We start from the raw sequence: 20959 nt of genomic DNA on the forward strand, positions 1-20959 counted from the left end.
ATTTACTACATCTAGATTGCCAGTAGGTATTTTTTCTTTACTTGCTTTCACAGCTCTTTTATGGTTTCGGCGAACAAGTTGCATTAGTTCTAATATTGTCTGATACGTCAACTGTCTTTTTAAATGTCTTTGGTCTAAGTTGTCTTTAGTCAGAGTTGTCTTTAGTCAGAGTTGTCTTTAGTCAGAGTTGTTCGGCTTGCCTTCCCAATGCCTCTATAGCTGAGTATCTTCTATCAAACCAAATACTATCTTTGCTTTCATGATTCGTTATAAAAGTTGGTATGAGGAGCAGGTTTTAAGTCTATAATTGATGATTATATAACAGGCAATGTTTCAGTTTATAATCAGTTAATTTCAACTTTAACACTTCAATCATTCTTAGTAGAATTTTCATGAGACAAACTCCAGGTTTGATATTCATAGAAATATTGACAGTTTAAGACAGGCATATAAACTTTCTCACCGTTCCAGTTCATCTAAACAGTTGACAATTCCATTGTTATTTTATAAAACCGTTCATTTTATTTCCGACAGTTTAATGTTCCTGACATTATATATTCCTGATAACTTGTCAGATCTTAATTCATAAACAAGCGTTTTCCATGTTCTTCACCACTTTATTGTATGGTTAAATCAAATTGTTGTCATGTTCTCGGTGGTTTTATTATATCATGATGGAATCGATACACATTTTGAAATGATCGACAATAACTGTACGTCTTATTGATAACGGCAAGAATATAACTTCAGATACTGTAATATCTACAATTTGGACAATTCAGAGATTTATAAAACTTGCTTGTCTTTCAGCGATCGAGAGGAGTTCGGCCACTTCTATTCTTTAATCCTTTAGAGACATTTCTACTCTTTAGTAATGATTGAAATTTTGAAATGATAGACAATATATTTAGTATTTATTATTAACGACACGATATACAAATTTTTATTGACAAATTTTTAAATACAGCTCTAGACAATTCAAATTCTGGATAATTTCAAGCTATTGACAGGAGCTTACTTGCCTCTTCAGTGTTCTATCGATAAAATTGTTGAAATGATCTGCAAAACAAGTTATTAATCATTTATTATAATCATAAAAATATCTAGAAGTTTTTTTCGTTGACACGAGCTCCACATCATATGTAATATCGATAATTGTTTAACATGTTATCCTTATAAGGACATACATATATAGTTGAATGTAGATTTCCAACATTTCGTTTTAGAACTATGAAACAAGCTACATACCACTGCTATGTTTGTCAATAGATGTTTATCGGAATAAAAAGGTTCGTTGTCTGTAAGAGTAGACGAGGTCGACTTATAGCTCTGTGTTATATCATCAAATAATGTAATAATACCTCAGTAGGGTGGAGTAGGTTTCATTCTTCACAGAACAATATCGACTTCTTCCAGTATACTTATATCTACAGTCATATTCCATTCATGTAGGGTAGGGAGATGTTCAGCCGTCGTTAGGGTGGGGTCCGTGGGGGCTGGACCCCAGCAAGTCAGAATTAAGCCCCAGCAAAATCTTCAGTTCAGCAGAGATTGATTCATTTACAGTATCGTTGTACAAAATCAGAAAGATTTATATACGTTTTTGGTACCTCAAAAATTGTCAGAAATGAGTTCTCTTAGTACAAAATCTGAGCCTCAGCACCAATTCATTCCTGGAGACGGGGATGGACTCACAAGTTCAGATGCCGATTCTAGATAAGTACCAATATTGTAACGCTCTGACAAAGCCTGAACGAACTCTGCTATCTTTTTGAACTGATATTTAAAAACATAACACAATTAGATGTACAACGTTTCGGGTACGATACCCTTGTCTTCATCAATGATATGTATAGCTTGATCTAACCAATTGTTTCATCTTAAATTGACAGTTGTTTTTGTAATAGCGACGTTTCGACGATGCTACTCTCGTTATTATCCAACACATAATAACCATTTCTAACATCATCTCATCTCTTTCTTCTTGTTTCGCCGTCTTCATTAGCCCACATATTGCAGAAAAGTAGGACGTAAAACTCCATTCATTTCATTCCGTTTTGTTTCTAACTTCATGATTTAGACCAGTTCTTTTTTAAGAATACTATTCTCATGTAATTTTAACACCTTGGAATGGAAATAATTGTATAGTGATAGTAAACAAATAACATAGCGTACAGGTATATACTCTACTACCTTCATTCTTCTGACAGTTTTTCCTGGGTTAATTAGGTCAAACTGTGGGGGTGCTCATCTGGTACTAATAAACCCAGTGACCCACAATACACTTTATAGTAAAATTTATAACAGGGCCCCCTGCTGATATCCTAAAAATACTTGGTAATTGATAACCGCCGTATTGAAGGCTTAATGTATATTAATGATAACAACCGCCAAATCAAGTTGAACGCAGTTGCTGGTAGTAAGCCAGTTTCTCGATCAAAGCATTTCATTTTGAAATCCTCACATATATGGAGATCTTTTTTATTGAGCAGTTCCTTTGATTGGTTTGGATAAAATGAGTAAGAACAGGAGATGCGTAACTATTTCTTCAGATCATGGACGGCAAGTGGAGTCACTCGCAGAAAAACCCAAAAACTTCACAAACGGTTAGTATTTCTAACACAAACATCAATGTGTGCTTTCGATGGTCGGGTTCAGCCCCTATCACTGACTGTACCCGTATAATATACTGGTAGTTATAATGTATAATCACGATTATCAAATATAATCAGTTCTTGTATCATCTATAACTGACTATTTACATAGCCTGTAGAAACTCGTCTCGGTCAATACTAGATATTAAATAGAGAGGGAGTTTTACATCCTAATAATCTGTACCACAAAAGGCTAAAAATTACATTGCACTGCAGTGTACAATGAGTGAAAATAAGGAGGAGTCAGTTTTGATTATATGGGCTTTCTGGAGGGATGCTAAATAAACAACCACAGTTGCAAAGACGCATCTTGTGTCCTGAAAAGATAAGCAGAAACTGTCTCAGTAGTATATCCACCACAATAACAAATACCGTTAACTATAATAAAGCCACCAAAGTTCGAACATCGTCCACAATTAAACAGAAGGGCATATTTAACATACCTATTTACTGACCAAGACTGACCTAAGACAATAAAGTCAAACTGATAAGAAAATTGGGTTACAATGTCAATGTTTTCATTGAAGAATTCCACGGCATTTTGATAGAAACAGAGATAGCTATTGGCGCTGTTCTGAAAAAGAACTCTCATTGCACACTGCATGGCGTTAATCTTCATTGGCTCATACAGAACCAGAACAGTAGATCCTCAAACTCAATGCAATTATTACAAGTTTTACCAACCACTTGTTGTTGACAGATATATCATATTATCAGTGAAAAAAATTGTATTTTTGTTTTGATGGTACTTCTCTTCGGAGGAGTCCACTACTATTCAACTTTTACTCTTGATTTTGTCATGCTTTGGGTGGTATTTTGATTAACGGAATTGTCTTGCATGTGATTTTTAATTTTTGACTGATATGCACTAATATATATATGTACATATTTCCCTTATTACTTATCACTTCTTCTGACCTCTCACCTTAGACTAGAGAGATTACATTTTACATTACCAGTAAAAAATATCTTTATTTGAAGTGAAGTAGCCTGAATAAATAGTGTACTAATAACTTGTCCCTCTTTTCTAGTGTTTATAGTTTTACCGTTATCTTTTTACCTGACCCAAAACATAGTATCCACCCGTTATCATTGATACTACTAATATGCCTATTATGTTTAAATTGGTGTTATAGAGGATACTTTCCTGTAGAAGGGCTGACCAAGAGCATAAGAGGTCCAGCCTAGTAGATACCTGAATAGTGTAAGCCTATTAGTAACTTGACCGACAGAAAAGTAGGATGTAAAACTCATTTCATTTCTTTTCATCTTTAGGTATAACAGTACATTACTGTACAATCTAAATACGACATCGTGCACTGTTATCTTTTCACCTGAATTTTTTGTTCTACTCCACCCACCGTCTTACTCAGCTTCTCTCCCAAGATAGATCACGATGCAGAGAGTAAATAATCACACCACCTCCATCAATTCTTCTCCAAAAACCACCTTCTTTAGTTCTTTTTCGAACTAGAACTATTGATGATGTGACACCATTTCTTCTCGTCTTCCCGCCTGACGTTTCTACAACTCGAACAACCAGTCTCACTTTCTACTCTACTGTTTCATTGACACGACTTTTTAACCTCGACTACTGACTTCTGCGTGTGAACTGCTGCTCGATTATCATAAATATTGCGTATTGCCATAGTAACGGACGACTGAGTCAAGTCTGTAGGTTTCAGGCGGGTCTGTCAGTAGTGCCGACCGATTGTGAGTATTGAATTCCAACATGGAGGGCGATCCCGTCAAAAGGTAGGAAAATTTAATATATTTTACTGGACTTTATACAAGGTGAATTTCAATTGATAACGCGTCTATATATTGAGAGATAAAAGCTAGGCGAGGAGACGAGTATAGATTTTATAATGCTGTATATAATAATGTTAAACCACACCCGAACCTGCCGGCATCACATTCTACAGACAACATGCTCCATTTGATAATTGACAAATTTACAAATTATACCGGGCGGATATTGGACTAATGGAGATATTATATAGAAATATTGATTTAAACTCTACAGTAATATGAGAATAGAGAATTATTGTAATATAAACTAGACGAGAGAAAGAGCTGTTACCTAGAAATTCTAAAAACCATGTGTTATGAAGAACATTCCTACCATTATGTCGATCTTCTTAAAACTTTTGATATTATTATACAATAGTTGACCTATTGTTTGATATTGATATTCTCTGTTATATCAAATGATAATTATAGTTATATAACTAGGTTTCTATCTATGGCCGATATTTTAAGGAGTTAAATTGATGTCTTGGATTTCTGTACAAGATCCAAGCAACAAGTGTTATATTTGTACCTAGGAATTATATTTTTGATATTCTCTGTTAAAACAATGATGATTATCTTATATAATCTTGACGAGGTGTCTATCTATGGCCGATATTTGAAGTATTATAAGGGGATAAATTAATGATTTAGGTATTAACTTTCTCTTATAAAAAGACAAGCAACAAGTGTCTTATTTGTACCTAGAAGTTTTCTCTAAAAACAAGGATATTGCAGTGATACAATCATGACCTATATTTGAAGTAATATATTATAAAGGTGTATATTGAAAGGGTTTTATATTCGCTTCACTAGTTTTTAAACTAGACCACAAACAACATGTGATTTTTTATTTTATCAATAGGCTTAGCTAGGACTTCTGTGAGTAAAAAATTAGTGGTTACACTATATTGACTAGGTGTCTATATATATGGCCTATAGTTGACTATAAATGGTATAAACTGAAAGTATTTTGTTTGATGTACTAGGTTCAATAGTCTCTATAGAATAGAAGTATCAAGTGTTTTTAAACTAGTCTCTATAGAATAGAAGTATCAAGTGTTTTTAAACTAGTCTCTATAGAATAGAAGTATCAAGTGTTTTTAAACTAGTCTCTATAGAATAGAAGTATCAAGTGTTTTTAAACTAGTCTCTATCATTTTCTCAGTTTTTAACCTGAATGTAGTTAGTTGATATTTTAACCAAGATGACCTTATCCCCACACAGTAACTATGTTTTCTAACCTTAGTTTAATTTTATTATCTCTTGTAACCTCAAGTTCTAACTTGTTTCACTCATTGTACACTGTAAGGTGTTGCCCTTCATTAACATGACACAATTATTTTATTAACCTCTATTACCCACGAGTTCTTATCTAGTTTCCCTCATTGTACACTGCATTACAAACTGCAGATGGAAAACTTTTTGATATCATGAGACCCAAAATAAGTTTAACAAACCTGTTATAGGCCTATTCTTGAGGTTGTACTCAATGATTCATGAACTCTTGTGAACATCAATCTTGTAACTGGAGACACCTTTTTTTAAACCCCAGCATTGACCCAAACAAGTGTCAGACATATCACCCTATACTTCTATACATAAATACTTTATCATCTTTACTCAATATCAGATCTTTAAAAAACAACTTAATATATTGTATCAGTCAGTCATCTACAGTTTACCAATTACTCACTTAAATCCCTTTAAAAAATGTTTAAAATGGGCACATTATTCAAGATTTGTAGAATTATTCAGCATATCACCTGTACTCATATATTGACCTAGTTTAATCTTTGTTGAATTTCAGTATTGTATGAACATTAAACACCCGAATAATCCTTTATAAAATCTTTTAAAATCACTTGAAAATCTTGTACAACAGATCACCTGTAATACCCCAACCAACTCCTTCACCTCAATAAAACACAACCAGGCTACGTCCCTTCTATAACAGATATTATTTGTACTTTAGTAACCCCCTTCCCCATCTCGTCCCTTATAATTCATTACCCTACAACCCCTCTAAACCTGGGAATATTTGTACCCTAGAATCTGACCCCCATCAACCCCAGCCTCTTCTCCCCTAAATCACCACCCCTACATAACTAAGACTATTTGTACTGTATAATATGATAAAGAAGATATAGACAATCTATAAGATGGCCTGAGATGACTGTAAGACAAGTTTTCTGTTTTAATTTACATGATAACGTGAGTTTCTGTCTAATATACCACTATAATATGATAATATCTCTATTTATTTATGAATGAAGAATATTTAGATTTGCCTTCTCCAGTGTGATGTAGAGAATTGTTCATGTATTATTGTGAAGTATTTTACAAACAGTTAAATAGGTGATAGGGTGAACTACTGACTTTAAAATCATAAAGAGAAATTACCAAGGAGAAAGCTGACTCATACCTAAACAAATCACAGTCCATAATTCAAAATCCTCAAGCTAGAAGGGAAATTTGACATATACTTGTCCAAACCACAATCCAAAAATCAAAGTCCTAAAGAGAAAATTGAAATATAAATGTACCTATATGTAATATGGATAGGTAAGTTAATTTTCTACTAATATTTAACATCTCAGATACAGTAGATAAAAACATCATGGTATGTTCTCAGCATGTTACAGGTATTAGGTTACTATTTGTCAAGTAGAGTTACCATCAGTCTAAATCTCTAGATATTCCAGGATTAAAATTCAAAGTGATTACAGAATTTCATTGCATGTTCTGCCAAGAATTGCTGACTGATTGAAGACTCCAACCTAGTTTTGAAGAGATAATCCCCCTGGATTATAATTTAAACCTCAATTGCAATCTTTGAGAGTATGAAGTGCCATTACTAACTGTCTGAAGTTTCTATCAGGGAGGAGGAGGTTTCAACTGGGTCTTGAAGCGATGGCCCCCATGTTTGATCTCAAAATCCCCTGGATTAGAATTTGAACCCATGACTGCAGATAATGGACAGAAAGTGGTGCCAAGAATTGCTGTCTGCCTGGAGGTTCCATCCTGGTCTTGAAGAGATTTGATTTCCAGTATAAGTGGGTATTTGATTTCACTCAGGAATAAATGTATTAGAAATAATATTTTGATGCTAGAGGGTACTGGTAGCGCTATTGGGATATCACTATGATGATATGACCTGTTGTTCTGTTGTTTAAATCTATGAAACAAGAGTTTTATATCCTTCTGTGCCTTATTGAGTTGATAAAATGAAAGTTGACTGTTCCATTAGACAGGCAACACAATGCAGTGTACAATGAGGGAAATTTTGTCAGCTACATTTAGGATACTTTCCTTGTTGTCCATACCGAATTCTTAAGAAATCAAAATGAAGAAGTATTTTGTAGGGTCTGATGTTAATTTTTAGTCACAATGTTCAGTTGATATCACCATCTTTGATCTAGTTGTAATGTAGGCACTGTATATGACTCAGGAACATTTGTCCACACTTACTGCTCCAAATGAAGGTGTGTTGTTGGCTTGGTTTGCGTCTGAAATAAATTTTTGGTCTATGCATTCTTTGGATATCACCATCTTTGATAATTTGGTAATGATGGTATACTCTATAATTGCAAATATAGTGCACATTTATAATTTACACCAAGTTTTACACTTCAGTATAACTGATAGATATAACTGGAGTCATTTCTATCTCTGTTTATTCAATATGTAAGCCTATATTGAATATTAATACTTATATAGTTGTTATGTAAAATAATAGGATGCATGTGAAATTCCAAGTCCATGTGACTCAGAAATTCCAAGTCCATATGACTCAGAAATTCCAAGTCCATGTGACACGTGTGCTGTTTTTCAAAAGAACAAGTTGCTCTCATACAAGTACATGTTTATGATATCGATTGGTTATCTGAATGATATGAAAATAGCCTAATGTAATAACTTATCTAATCTTAATACTGACAAATTATTACATGATGATCCTGTCATCTATTCTTGTTCTATTCATATCTTGTTTTTATATTAACATCTACTTTATCAATATCATAGTTAATACACGTTGTTTATATCAGATAAAACAATTCAGTAGTCCAAAAACATTATAAAAAATAAAACAACCAGTTTGCTATGAGTTATCTGAATAATCCAAAACCACAGGAATAAGAGTGTGGAATATTCCTTTAAATTCCTTCAAAAACTAAACTAATGTAATTTGATTTGAATTGAGAGATGTATAATGACAAATCAAAGAAAATATCATCTTCATGTTATCTCTCAAACTGTGATGGGAAATGGATAAAAACCAACCCTAGTTCTTGATATAAACTACTAGATATTGATTACACAAGTTATTCCTACTCAATACTATTTATTAATTTATATACCAGTCAGAATTACAGTGACTAATATCTTCTACAATTCTAGTTTATATCACCCTAGTGTATTACAGTATAGATTAATCATAGTTTTACTACTTCATAATTATACTTGAGACTTGAGACAGTGAGAGATATTGTCAGTTCTTATTGAATATATGTCAGTAAAAAGTATGCTTTTGGTTAAATCACCTTTTTTGGCACTGCTTATGCAATTGGAATTTTCAACTCAGACCATACCTTTTATTGGGGAGAGGACACCCATATCTTATTCTAGTCTTCTTTTAAAAGGTACATCTCTCTCTAAGACCTTCTACCAGGTGACTAGTCCTCAAAAATATCTGTCAGAGCTTGTAGATAATCTATTATGTAGGTTACTGAACTCTCTATACAGGGCTTTCCTGTAGGAAGAAGAAGCTCTGATTATTCAACCAGGTTTCCGTCTGTCAGTGATGATGGTAAGAGGAGCTGGCATGGACAAAGCATCTTGTTGTTCTGATGGGACGATAAACCGAGGCCCAGTGGTTACAGACTGTTTAATCTATTTCAACAACTTAACATGAGCTCAAATACACAAATACACAAATACACAAATACACAGATACACAGATACACAAATACACAAATACACAGATACACAAATACACAAATACACAGATACACAGATACACAAATACACAAATACACAAATACACAAATACACAGATACACAAATACACAAATACACAGAAATAGGTTAAATATAAAAATATTGAATATTGAACATATACATGGTCACGTAATTTGAGACAAGAATAATTTGTTACTAGAATTATTGACTGAATACCACAATCAGTTTTTGTCTGACAACAATAGAGTTTTTATACATAGCTAGAATTATAGTTGTTTATGAGTTAGTTAGGTCATTCTGACCTCTACAGAGATAAAATATAATCCTGTTACCATTTCTTCTTCTATAACAGTCTCTTTGAGGACAATAGATCTATTTGGAATAAAGACAGTAAAAGATAGTTATGAGGCTAGAAGTTGAAAATTATAAAACTGTCATTTGAATAGGAACATCTGAAATGTAAATGACAAACTGGTGTATTAGTTAATAGCTGTCTGAGAATATCTTAAAGAGTTTGTAATTGTAATATTTTATAATATAATTGGTTGATTCAGACATATATGTTAACTGTTAGAACAATCCATGACTCTTTGTTGAAGTTATTTCTCCTCACACTGTAAGAATAAGGTAAGCAGGGGGTAGCCAAGGTAGTTCAGGGAACCCAAACATAAGAAAGGGGTACCTCCATTCTAATAGGTTGAGAATCAGACAGATCTGTAGCCAGACTTGATTATTAGGAGAGACAAGTAATATATCTAGAAAGGGTAATGGTGTATGGTGTTTAATTGCAGTAAAAGGAATTGGTTGGTTGTCAGAATTTTTTTTAGGAAAGGGGGGGGATGTGGGGGAATCCTGCTTGTAGCCATGGATCTAGAATCCAGGCAATATGGAGTAGCCTACATTGTTAAAGATAAAGTTCTATGTCATTTTGACTACATTCAGTAATTAGTTCTACCAGTTTCATCAACCCAGAAAATAAAACTAAATTACAATTTCTCTTGAGACAAAAGTTTATTTTCAGTTAATTTACGTTTTTCTTTTATAATCATTATTCCAACATTTATCAAGGTTTTTAAAAATCACTTTAATCAAAGGATTGTCTGGAGATTTGAGCTGTGGATTTCATTAGATACAGAACTTCTGATTAATTACCATATTTAGACATGTAGAGAAATATTTTACAGTCAATGTAGTTTTGTATTCAAGGATGAAATCTGAACATAATTAGGTTAATGAAAATAGATGATTGTGTTGACTAGTTTATAACTGTACGTGCATATACTGATCTGTTTGATTCTGTTTTTGTACAGAAAATAGTGTCAGTTTAAGAGAATCCACATAGCTTATTATGTTAATCTTATACCCTGAGTTTCTGCCTGTGCTGTTTGTACGGATACAGAAAGATTTGTTCATTTCAAAATAGTAAATAACATTTAGTAGTATTCTGTAGGTTTGTCAAATCATTTTCCCTCTGTGAGATGGAGTCCAGGTTTATCATGTCTTCCCTCTGTGAGATGATGTCTAGGTTTATCATGTCTTCCCTCTATGAGATGGTGTCTAGGTTTATCATGTCTTCCCTCTGTGAGATGGTGTCTAGGTTTATCATGTCTTCCCTCTGTGAGATGGTGTCCAGGTTTATCATGTCTTCCCTCTGTGAGATGATGTCTAGGTTTATCATGTCTTCCCTCTATGAGATGGTGTCTAGGTTTATCATGTCTTCCCTCTGTGAGATGGTGTCTAGGTTTATCATGTCTTCCCTCTGTGAGATGGTGTCCAGGTTTATCATGTCTTCCCTCTGTGGGATGGAGTCCATGTTTATCATGTCTTCCCTCTGTGAGATGGTGTCCAGGTTTATCATGTCTTCCCTCTGTGAGATGGTGTCTAGGTTTATCATGTCTTCCCTCTGTGAGATGGTGTCTAGGTTTATCATGTCTTCCCTCTGTGAGATGATGTCTAGGTTTATCATGTCTTCCCTCTATGAGATGGTGTCTAGGTTTATCATGTCTTCCCTCTGTGAGATGGTGTCTAGGTTTATCATGTCTTCCCTCTGTGAGATGGTGTCCAGGTTTATCATGTCTTCGTCTCTTTATAATTTATATTTGCATAAATATTGATTGTATAAAATGTCAGTTCGGGTGATGAACCTTGACCTTTACTGCCTGGTAATATGTGGAGCTATTTGATATTACAGGGTTAATGTCTGACATTCAGTTATAAAAAGATATAAAGTTTATCCTGTGAGATAGTCTAGAATAAAGACAATATGGTTTCTACCCAGTCTATTGTTTTATCAACTAGACAATAAGCCATGTTTAAATGTGATATCTACATATATATTGTCTTGTCATGTTTCTACTAGACACACTAGTTATCTCTCCTACAGGCTCTACATGTTAACAATACTTCATTCAGGTTGATATTGTAGTTGGGATTCAGGTTAAATTGTATTTGTAGTTCAAGATTAGGACACAGACATAGGTAGACTAAAAGTGGGAAAGCCGTGCCACTCCTAGTATACTGAGCTCCATTGCAATTTGTCATAGAGTCATGATTTCCTGCGAAAAGCACAGATTTTTCATGAATATGTTACCAAGAAAAATTCATGACGTCATTTTACGGTAACAACGTGACTAGACTTTTCTATTAAACTATGCTGTGGACATCGAAATAACAACTTGACCACAGCTCATTAATCTTCATGATGACCAGAATTCTTAATGGTCACCAAATCTGTTTTAATTAGACATTAACAGGTTAAATTACTGTGGTCTGACTGTATAATTAGAGTTATGGAACCTAACAGTGTATCAATCAGTATGTAATGAAGATAAAATGACGATGTTTTGTGTTAAATTATACTCCTTCACACCAGGCGGTTAGATCTAATTATTATTTATATCCAAGCCTCAATTTGTTTCAATTATCTGAAAGAAATCTGTTAAATTAACAACAGAGATTCTCGTTAATTGATCATGACGGCCATTAATGGCAGCCATCTTGGATATTAGGTGTCTGACTGACCTTGAACTAGAAGTAGTGAGATGGTATTATTGGTATAAATATGCTAAAAAGCCCCAACCCCACACTTCAACTTATTTTTATCAAGTTACAAGTTATATGGTATCACTTACAATATTCTTTGGAAAATCTCCCAACTTTTCACCCAAATCCAGATTTTTTTCCCTGACCTGTACACCTGTATACTTTGACTTACTGCCCTTGTCTGCCAAATATCTAGGCAGACTGTTGTTAATTGACTTTAATCAATTAGTCACACACATTAATATTGGTAAAGTTAAGAACCATCAAGATAGATAATTTGAGTAATTGCTATGATCCATAATTCAATATTAATCAAGTTTATTATAGCCTGTTTTGTCACAATCAATTCCATGGCAAATTCCAAAGTTCACACAAGTTAATTCCAGTGTCTTGTATACAATATATTGAAATCGATAGTAAATTTGATTAAATGGTGTACCTAAAGGTCAAAGTTAAAACCACTAACATGTAATGACTACATAATTAACATGCGAGAACCTTCAGTTTTATCCGTGATGAGATTAATGTTTCTCACCATTTAGGTGATAGTTAGATTAGTCAGTGTATTGAATCGTGATATGTTAATGATTTAATGGCCTTGTTCTTCATCGATAGTTAGTTCTCTTCATAACCTTGACACTGGCTCTGTCTGAACTTCTGTGAATTCCTGCAAATCGATATGCCTGATTTGAGGTTTCACCAAGATTTGTCTGTATTAAACTGATTTCAGAACTTCTATTAATGATAATTGAGTCAAGTTCAATTCCTGCATAGAATATAGGGATATACCTACGCATTTCCCCCTGTTAGTTAGAGGTTGGAGGGGCTGACATTGTACAGGCGTCTTGTTTGGATGTGATAGTAAACCAAGTTATCATGGATTTGACCTGGTTGTTTAATGAATAAACGATTAATGAATGAATTTAAGTGTTTGTTTATAAATGAAATAGTTTATTTATTATCACACTTCCGTATTTCTGGTTTTCATTAAAACTCCAGTCAGTCAACACCGTAATAAATTAAATAAACGGATGACCTGTTTTACGTCATTCTCACTCTAATTATGAATGAAATGTTAAATATATTATCAAATTTCTATATAAATATAATAAATAATACACTAGATATAGGCTATATATCATAAATATAAAATGGAGAGGGGGGGGGGATATATCAAAATATTCTTATTTATCAACAAATACACATTTATCAGCACTGGATTTCAGCGATTGTTGTCAATATAAATAAGGTACTGGTTCCTCAATGNTGTAAATTTTCTATATGAATGAATACCTTTATAATGATGATTTCAGCAAGACAGAAGTATTTCTAAAAGAGCAGAAAAACTAACAATATGGTCAGTAATTATACTAAATGATATATTTATACCAGTAAAAACATTAAAAACATACATGAATAACTTCTGGACAGTTTGGTAATAATATCATTAGTTCTATTTAATATTATTATCTACAAGATAAGTATAAAGTAGGTTTTTAATCAAATCATTGACAGTTTCTAAATAAATACTCTAACTATATCATCACTACATCAACAACATATTATTTTATATTTCAATGGTATTTGTTCATCTAAATAACAAAAATACATAATTTCATTTACTATGTACTACTGTTAGGGATTGTAAAAAGGTTTTCTAAAGTTTTATGTGCATCAGGGACTCTGTTAGCAATTTGCACCATTCCAATTTTCAATCAAACGTCTGTGGTTCCTGCAATTGCCAATTTGACTAAAACTAAGTGTTTGATGACATCAGTAATGACGAAGGACCTAATGTGAAACGTGTTTAAGGGGTTTAGATATTTTATTGACATTGTAAACTTTATAAAATAAAATTTGGCACCTATTTTTAAACATACCATTGTCTTATCTTTCTGTATTAACCTTTCTTATCAATCAAACCCAGTCCCTTCTTCAAATATCTTACAGTTTTTATATTTTAATGTTTATTTTCTAAACAGATTAAAATATATAATTATTATAAAATAAACTGAGAATTCCAATCTTAACATATTTTATCATGTACAGGAATGTTTCAGTATAAATAGAGTATTATATATTATATAAGACAATAACATATTGGTCATATATAAAATAAAAATCTTTCTCTACACCCGAGATACAATTTGAGTTTGCTGTGTGGACTGGACAGAAAGTACTTACTCTTAACCCATGGACACCTTGCCTGGTATTCCATATTAGGTTTAGGTTTGTAGCTTTAATTGATTGTGGTTTGGATAGGTACAATTTATTTTTTTTCCCACAGGGTAGGATACACTGTTAGATGTAATAAGGTCTATATCAAATCTTCTTCTGAGTAGCCTACTGATAAATTGAGAACTTGGTGTTGGATACATTATACTATCTGAATATCAAATCATATATCTCTCGTCTAAATATTGACCAGACTACTGTCAGGATAGTAGGTTATCAGTCAAATCATCAGCTAGTATTTCATCTGGTCCGTTCACATTGTTTACATTAATATTGGTTGTTTGTTTACATGTTGTTTATCTTGTTTACATTCCTGCCGCTTGTGTTGACAATGATCATCTCTGACCACTACCCAGTAGCGTCTGTCAAGAATTTACCTGATATAATCGTCTACTTTCAGTTTATTGATTAAGACTGGATCTTAATATTTTATAAGACTCCCAACACTGCTTGTGTGAGTACTAACAATGCCATGCAGTGTGTCATGAGGGAAATTACCCCTAATAGAGTTTGTCTGATAGCAGTGTGCAATGAGGTAACCTTATTAGAGTTATTTGATTATTGTGTCTAATAATAATAGCAGTGTAACCTACATTAAAGGGAAATTAAAATACATTAAAATACAATAAAGAAGATATTTGCTGATGGAGAGAAATGTCTAGCGTACGACAAAAACATTATCTATCTACAAAAGATATTTATTTTAACAGTGTGTAGTTTTGTAGAGTTAACACCCAGTTGAATCATGTTGTTTGTCCTGTGGTTATAATACATACAAATATAGAAATTTAAACAATATATATATTGACTAGGTGATATTATATTAATATGATATAATAGATTTATATAAAATATCACATGTATGTAAAATATAGAGATTAAACAAGATACCAACATGAATTGACAAATTATATTAAGATGATATCACAGTCTAAAAAATACATGTAAATATAGAGAATTATTCTATATACACTAAATATCAGAGGGCATTATAAATATTCAACATAAAAGAAATCTATTTATTATCTCGACCTATGCCAGGATTGAGCCCTGGATTTTTAAGTTAGCAAGCAAGACTCTAACTCACTGAGTCACTGCAGCTCCCAGTAGAATTACTAATATTCTATAAAACAAACATGAAATCATTCAGTCTTAAAGCTCTGGTCTGACTAGGTACAGATTTCAGAAATATAATAGTTTATGTAACATGTTACTGTAACAAGTTGTAATGTTACTAACAAGTTGTAATGTTACTGTAACAAGTTGTAATGTTACTGTAACAAGTGGTAATAATGTAATGTTACTGTAACAAGTTGTGATAATGTAATGTTACTGTAACAAGTTGTAATAATGTAATGTTACTGTAACAAGTTGTAATAATGTAATGTTACTGTAACAAGTTGTAATAATGTAATGTTACTGTAACAAGTTGTAATGTTACTGTAACAAGTTGTAATGTTACTGTAACAAGTTGTAATAATGTAATGTTACTGTAACAAGATGTAATGTTACTGTAACAAGTGGTAATAATGTAATGTTACTGTAACAAGTTGTAATAATGTAATGTTACTGTAACAAGTTGTAATGTTACTGTAACAAGTTGTAATGTTACTGTAACAAGTGGTAATAATGTAATGTTACTGTAACAAGTTGTAATGTTACTGTAACAAGTTGTAATGTTACTGTAACAAGTGGTAATAATGTAATGTTACTGTAACAAGTTGTAATGTTACTGTAACAAGTGGTAATAATGTAATGTTACTGTAACAAGTTGTAATGTTACTGTAACAAGTGGTAATAATGTAATGTTACTGTAACAAGTTGTGATGTCATAATATTATATGATATGTTAGAACCTCCATGGTCTGTGGTTATGAATAACATGTCGTCTGTTGATATCATTTCAACTCTAGTGTCTTCAGCTTTGCGAGCTAAAAGCGAAGCAGATTTTATCAAACAAAAATTTTTGTTTAAAAACCTAAATGTGGTTTATGAACCAATGAATGACACTAGTAGTCAATTATGCAGTAAAATATTAGTATAGCTTCAAACTATTAACAGTGTTTCTACATCAATAACTGTTAGTAACATATTGTATATAGAAACCCTAGCTATATTATCTAACCTACAAACTGTGTTTCTGTACCAATTGATATACCATTAAATACACAAGACGGCACAACAAATGGAGGTCTGGAACAAAGGAATTGGTCTCCTGCAAGTCTTTGACATGATCTGAGAAATTAATCAATATATTTCACAGTTGACTGAGTTACCACCTGGTTACCTGATGTACGACCTAATTAATTATTGAATATGTTAATTGAAATATTAATATCAGCCCTGTTGAGTCTGTTACCAGACGGACGACTTTATTGAATACTGAATAGGATATTTGAATATTAAAATTAGTCTTGTTTGGTCTATTGTCAAATGAATGCCCTAATTAACTGTTATAATTGAAATATTAATATCTGTGCTGTTAGGTTTTATTGTTTAGTCCTAGTCTAATAGCTATTTATTCTCATACTAATGTTGATTATCATCGTCTTCTCGACCTTCAGGAATATATTGATTCTAGACAGGACATTTGGTCATGCAGATTAAGGGTTGAGTTGAAATGTTCAAATATACCTGATATTGAAGTACATCTCAAAACATCCTAGAAAGATCAATGCCAAGAGGTTTGGCCAAGGACCAGCTGGAAGACAGAAACATTGTGAACCTAACTTGTTATCTTAATAAAGTCGTTACTAAGAAGTTTAACCAAGGACCAGATGGTAGAAAGGATCTTAGTGTACCTTGAGTAGTTATGTTTTGTGAAATTATTACTAAGAAGTTTAATCAAGGATCCTCATGAACCCAAGTTGTTATCCCTGTCAAAAATGATTTTTTTGTAACGCGTCATTTTTTATTACCCATTTATAATAATCTTAATTACACTGAAGTTTATCACTGAATTTATTTCTGTAGCACTTCAAGTTTAATATTTGCCATTATTTCATGTTGATTAGCGTGGCCGTTCTGAGCCGTTGTTGATTAGCGTGGCCGTTCTGAGCCGTTGTTGATTAGCGTGGCCGTTCTGAGCCGTTGTTGATTAGCGTGGCCGTTCTGAGCCGTTGTTGATTAGCGTGGCCGTTCTGAGCTGTTGTTGATTAGCGTGGCCGTTCTGAGCCGTTGTTGATTAGCGTGGCCGTTCTGAGCTGTTGTTGATAAGCGTGGACGTTCTGAGCCGTTGTTGATAAGCGTGGCCGTTCTGAGCTATTATAAGATCAACTTCATTAAGAATTGATATAAATTGAAGTATTTCTAATATAATACTTTATTGACTTGACCTAGTTTTTACACCATAAAATAATTTTAAAACTGGAGAAAATCAATAATTCTGATTGAATATAAAACCATAAAACAGAAAATTACAAGATTTGATAATCCCTGTATAGTTTTCAAGTCTTCATTGATTTTAGACTTGTTGATTCAGTTCTATTTTTATAGATAGCTCATATCATATTTCTTGCACTCATTTGAGATAAATATTTCGTCATATCATTCTGTCTTGTCAAGCCAATTGCAGATGGTAACAAACGATGTAAATCTCCTGAGAACTTGTCAAGTTAGGCTTTAAACCCTATTACAGTATCAAAATCTTTGGACAATTATTACTGTCAATAATAAGCTATACCTGTAAAACCTGATGCCATAATTGGATTCTGAAAGTCCTTGAAATCTATATACAATTAGACCTATAATATATGACATTTGGTATTTAGAATTCTGTTGGAAACTGAAATGAAATGATACTTTTCTGTATCTGATTGAGCTAATAAAGATCCTTTTAGAGAGTCCACATAACTAACAGTATAAAATAGAGAGTCCACATAACTAACAGTATAAAATAGAGAGTCCACATGACTAACAGTATAAAATAGAGAGTCCACATGACTAACAGTATAAAATAGAGAGTCCACATGACTAACAGTATAAAATAGAGAGTCCACATGACTAACAGTATAAAATAGAGAGTCCACATGACTAACAGTATAAAATAGAGAGTCCACATGACTAACAGTATAAAATAGAGAGTCCACATGACTAACAGTATAAAATAGAGAGTCCACATAACTAACAGTATAAAATAGAGAGTCCACATAACTAACAGTATAAAATAGAGAGTCCACATAACTAACAGTATAAAATAGAGAGTCCACATGACTAACAGTATAAAATAGAGAGTCCACATGACTAACAGTATAAAATAGAGAGTCCACATAACTAACAGTATAAAATAGAGAGTCCACATAACTAACAGTATAAAATAGAGAGTCCACATGACTAACAGTATAAAATAGAGAGTCCACATGACTAACAGTATAAAATAGAGAGTCCACATAACTAACAGTATAAAATAGAGAGTCCACATAACTAACAGTATAAAATAGAGAGTCCACATAACTAACAGTATAAAATAGAGAGTCCACATGACTAACAGTATAAAATAGAGAGTCCACATAACTAACAGTATAAAATAGAGAGTCCACATGACTAACAGTATAAAATAGAGAGTCCACATAACTAACAGTATAAAATAGAGAGTCCACATGACTAACAGTATGAAATAGAGAGTCCACAATATAAACTAGTAAAAGACTGTGAGTAATATATTAAATTAGATGAAGTGGGTTAGGGGAATCGATGGTGTATTAAGCCATCACGGCCTGGAGGAATTATTCCTGATAATAGAATTAATAGAGTAGTACTAGACTACTAATAACATGAAGATTGGACCAATAGGTTTGTAGTACTGATTTCCTACTAGCTAATACAATCAACAACTATATAGTCATTTCTTTTCATCTCTTATTGTTGGTATTGTATATGTTAATATATACATTCTAGTAGTATACCCATACTTTCTCATTTAATTCATGATGACAATGTAAATTGTTGAAACGTTGTGTACAATAAAAACCTTGTTAAGCCTCTTACAACTAAGGTAAACTATAAGCTGACATCTGGAAATAGAAAAAGAGTAACATATACAGGTCTCCTGGTAAAATATCCCACATAGCAAGATGTTTATAGGTTTAATCAGCTCCATCAAGAGCCAAGAATTAGGACATGAACCTCTATTCTATTTTATTTCTGAATTTGTCATTTCATTTCCTGACTCGTATTTAACGTTATTCTGTGATATATAATGAATAACAAGACAAAGATAGAGTGTAAAAGATGTATTGAATATTGATTGATGTATGTAATCTTCTGACATCTGACTAAGTTTGACATTCTGGTACGGACGGACTGTCGGTCGTGAATCATTGTATTCTGATAATGACACCGTGATTTGTCACGTCTGGTGCTAACGATGCCTGATAGTCTAAGATTCACTACCGGTATAATTTGTAATTGTTGGTATTAAAAGCAACAGACACTTCTATATTAGTCTTCATTGTTATTTCATTGTTTGATTCTCTTTCAATGTCTCCCATAGTCATGTATTACAACAGTCATGTATTACCACTGTCATGTATTACAACAGTCATGTATTACAACAGTCATGTATTACCACAGTCATTTATTACCACAGTCATGTATTACCACAGTCATGTATTACCACTGTCATGTATTACAACAGTCATGTATTACAACAGTCATGTATTACCATTGTCATGTATTACCAGTCATGTATTACCACAGTCATGTATTACCACAGTCATGTATTACCACAGTCCTGATGAGGACAATATATCTGGAACATGGGATGAGCTCTAGACAATAAGTCCTATACTTTTTATAACCTTCATGTTGACTTCACAACAATTAACATCATCATCAACAAGTCTTATTTAAAACTAACTGTCCTGATGAGGATTGTGTATCAGAAACATGTGTTGGTAGCCTAAGATGAACTCTTGACAATGAAGATATGAATTATTCCTCAGATAACTTGAATAGAAAGTCACCACATCTGATTAGCGTGGTATTCACTCTCTAATAAATACCAACTAGATATGACATCACTAGATGATCTCATCAATTTCCCGCCAAATCAATAAACCGTCTGCTGCCCTGTGTTTTGAGAAAGTGAAAGTAGGTCAGCAGATTCCTCATCAACAGATGGTGTTAGCATTCATTCTCCACTTGTTACATTCTTCTATAATATGGTAGGTGATAGAAATACCAAATAAACATTACATATATATATTTGCTGCCCACAAGAGGCGTATCTTATTTATGTTATCTTATATATAGACCCTGAAAGGGATATAAGAATA

The 20959-nt window shown here is 32.8% G+C and overlaps 3 protein-coding genes across 3 annotated transcripts; all 3 read right to left on the minus strand.

Moving 5' to 3' along the window:
* Positions 1-9351: 9351 nt before the first annotated feature.
* Positions 9352-9594, minus strand: LOTGIDRAFT_112620 (hypothetical protein; the record flags this gene model as incomplete). The annotated part of the gene is made up of 1 exon (XM_009050329.1): positions 9352-9594. A coding segment is annotated over one exon (243 nt), but the record flags the coding sequence as incomplete, so codon positions are not given.
* Positions 9595-10903: 1309 nt separating this feature from the next.
* Positions 10904-11467, minus strand: LOTGIDRAFT_76658 (hypothetical protein; the record flags this gene model as incomplete). Its single annotated transcript, XM_009050330.1, has 1 exon — positions 10904-11467. A coding segment is annotated over one exon (564 nt), but the record flags the coding sequence as incomplete, so codon positions are not given.
* Positions 11468-18553: 7086 nt separating this feature from the next.
* Positions 18554-19111, minus strand: LOTGIDRAFT_57933 (hypothetical protein; the record flags this gene model as incomplete). The annotated part of the gene is made up of 1 exon (XM_009050331.1): positions 18554-19111. A coding segment is annotated over one exon (558 nt), but the record flags the coding sequence as incomplete, so codon positions are not given.
* Between the last annotated feature and the right edge of the window lie 1848 nt (positions 19112-20959).

The sequence above is a fragment of the Lottia gigantea genome (assembly GCF_000327385.1).
Source record: "Lottia gigantea unplaced genomic scaffold LOTGIsca_15, whole genome shotgun sequence".
NCBI lineage: Eukaryota > Metazoa > Mollusca > Gastropoda > Lottiidae > Lottia > Lottia gigantea.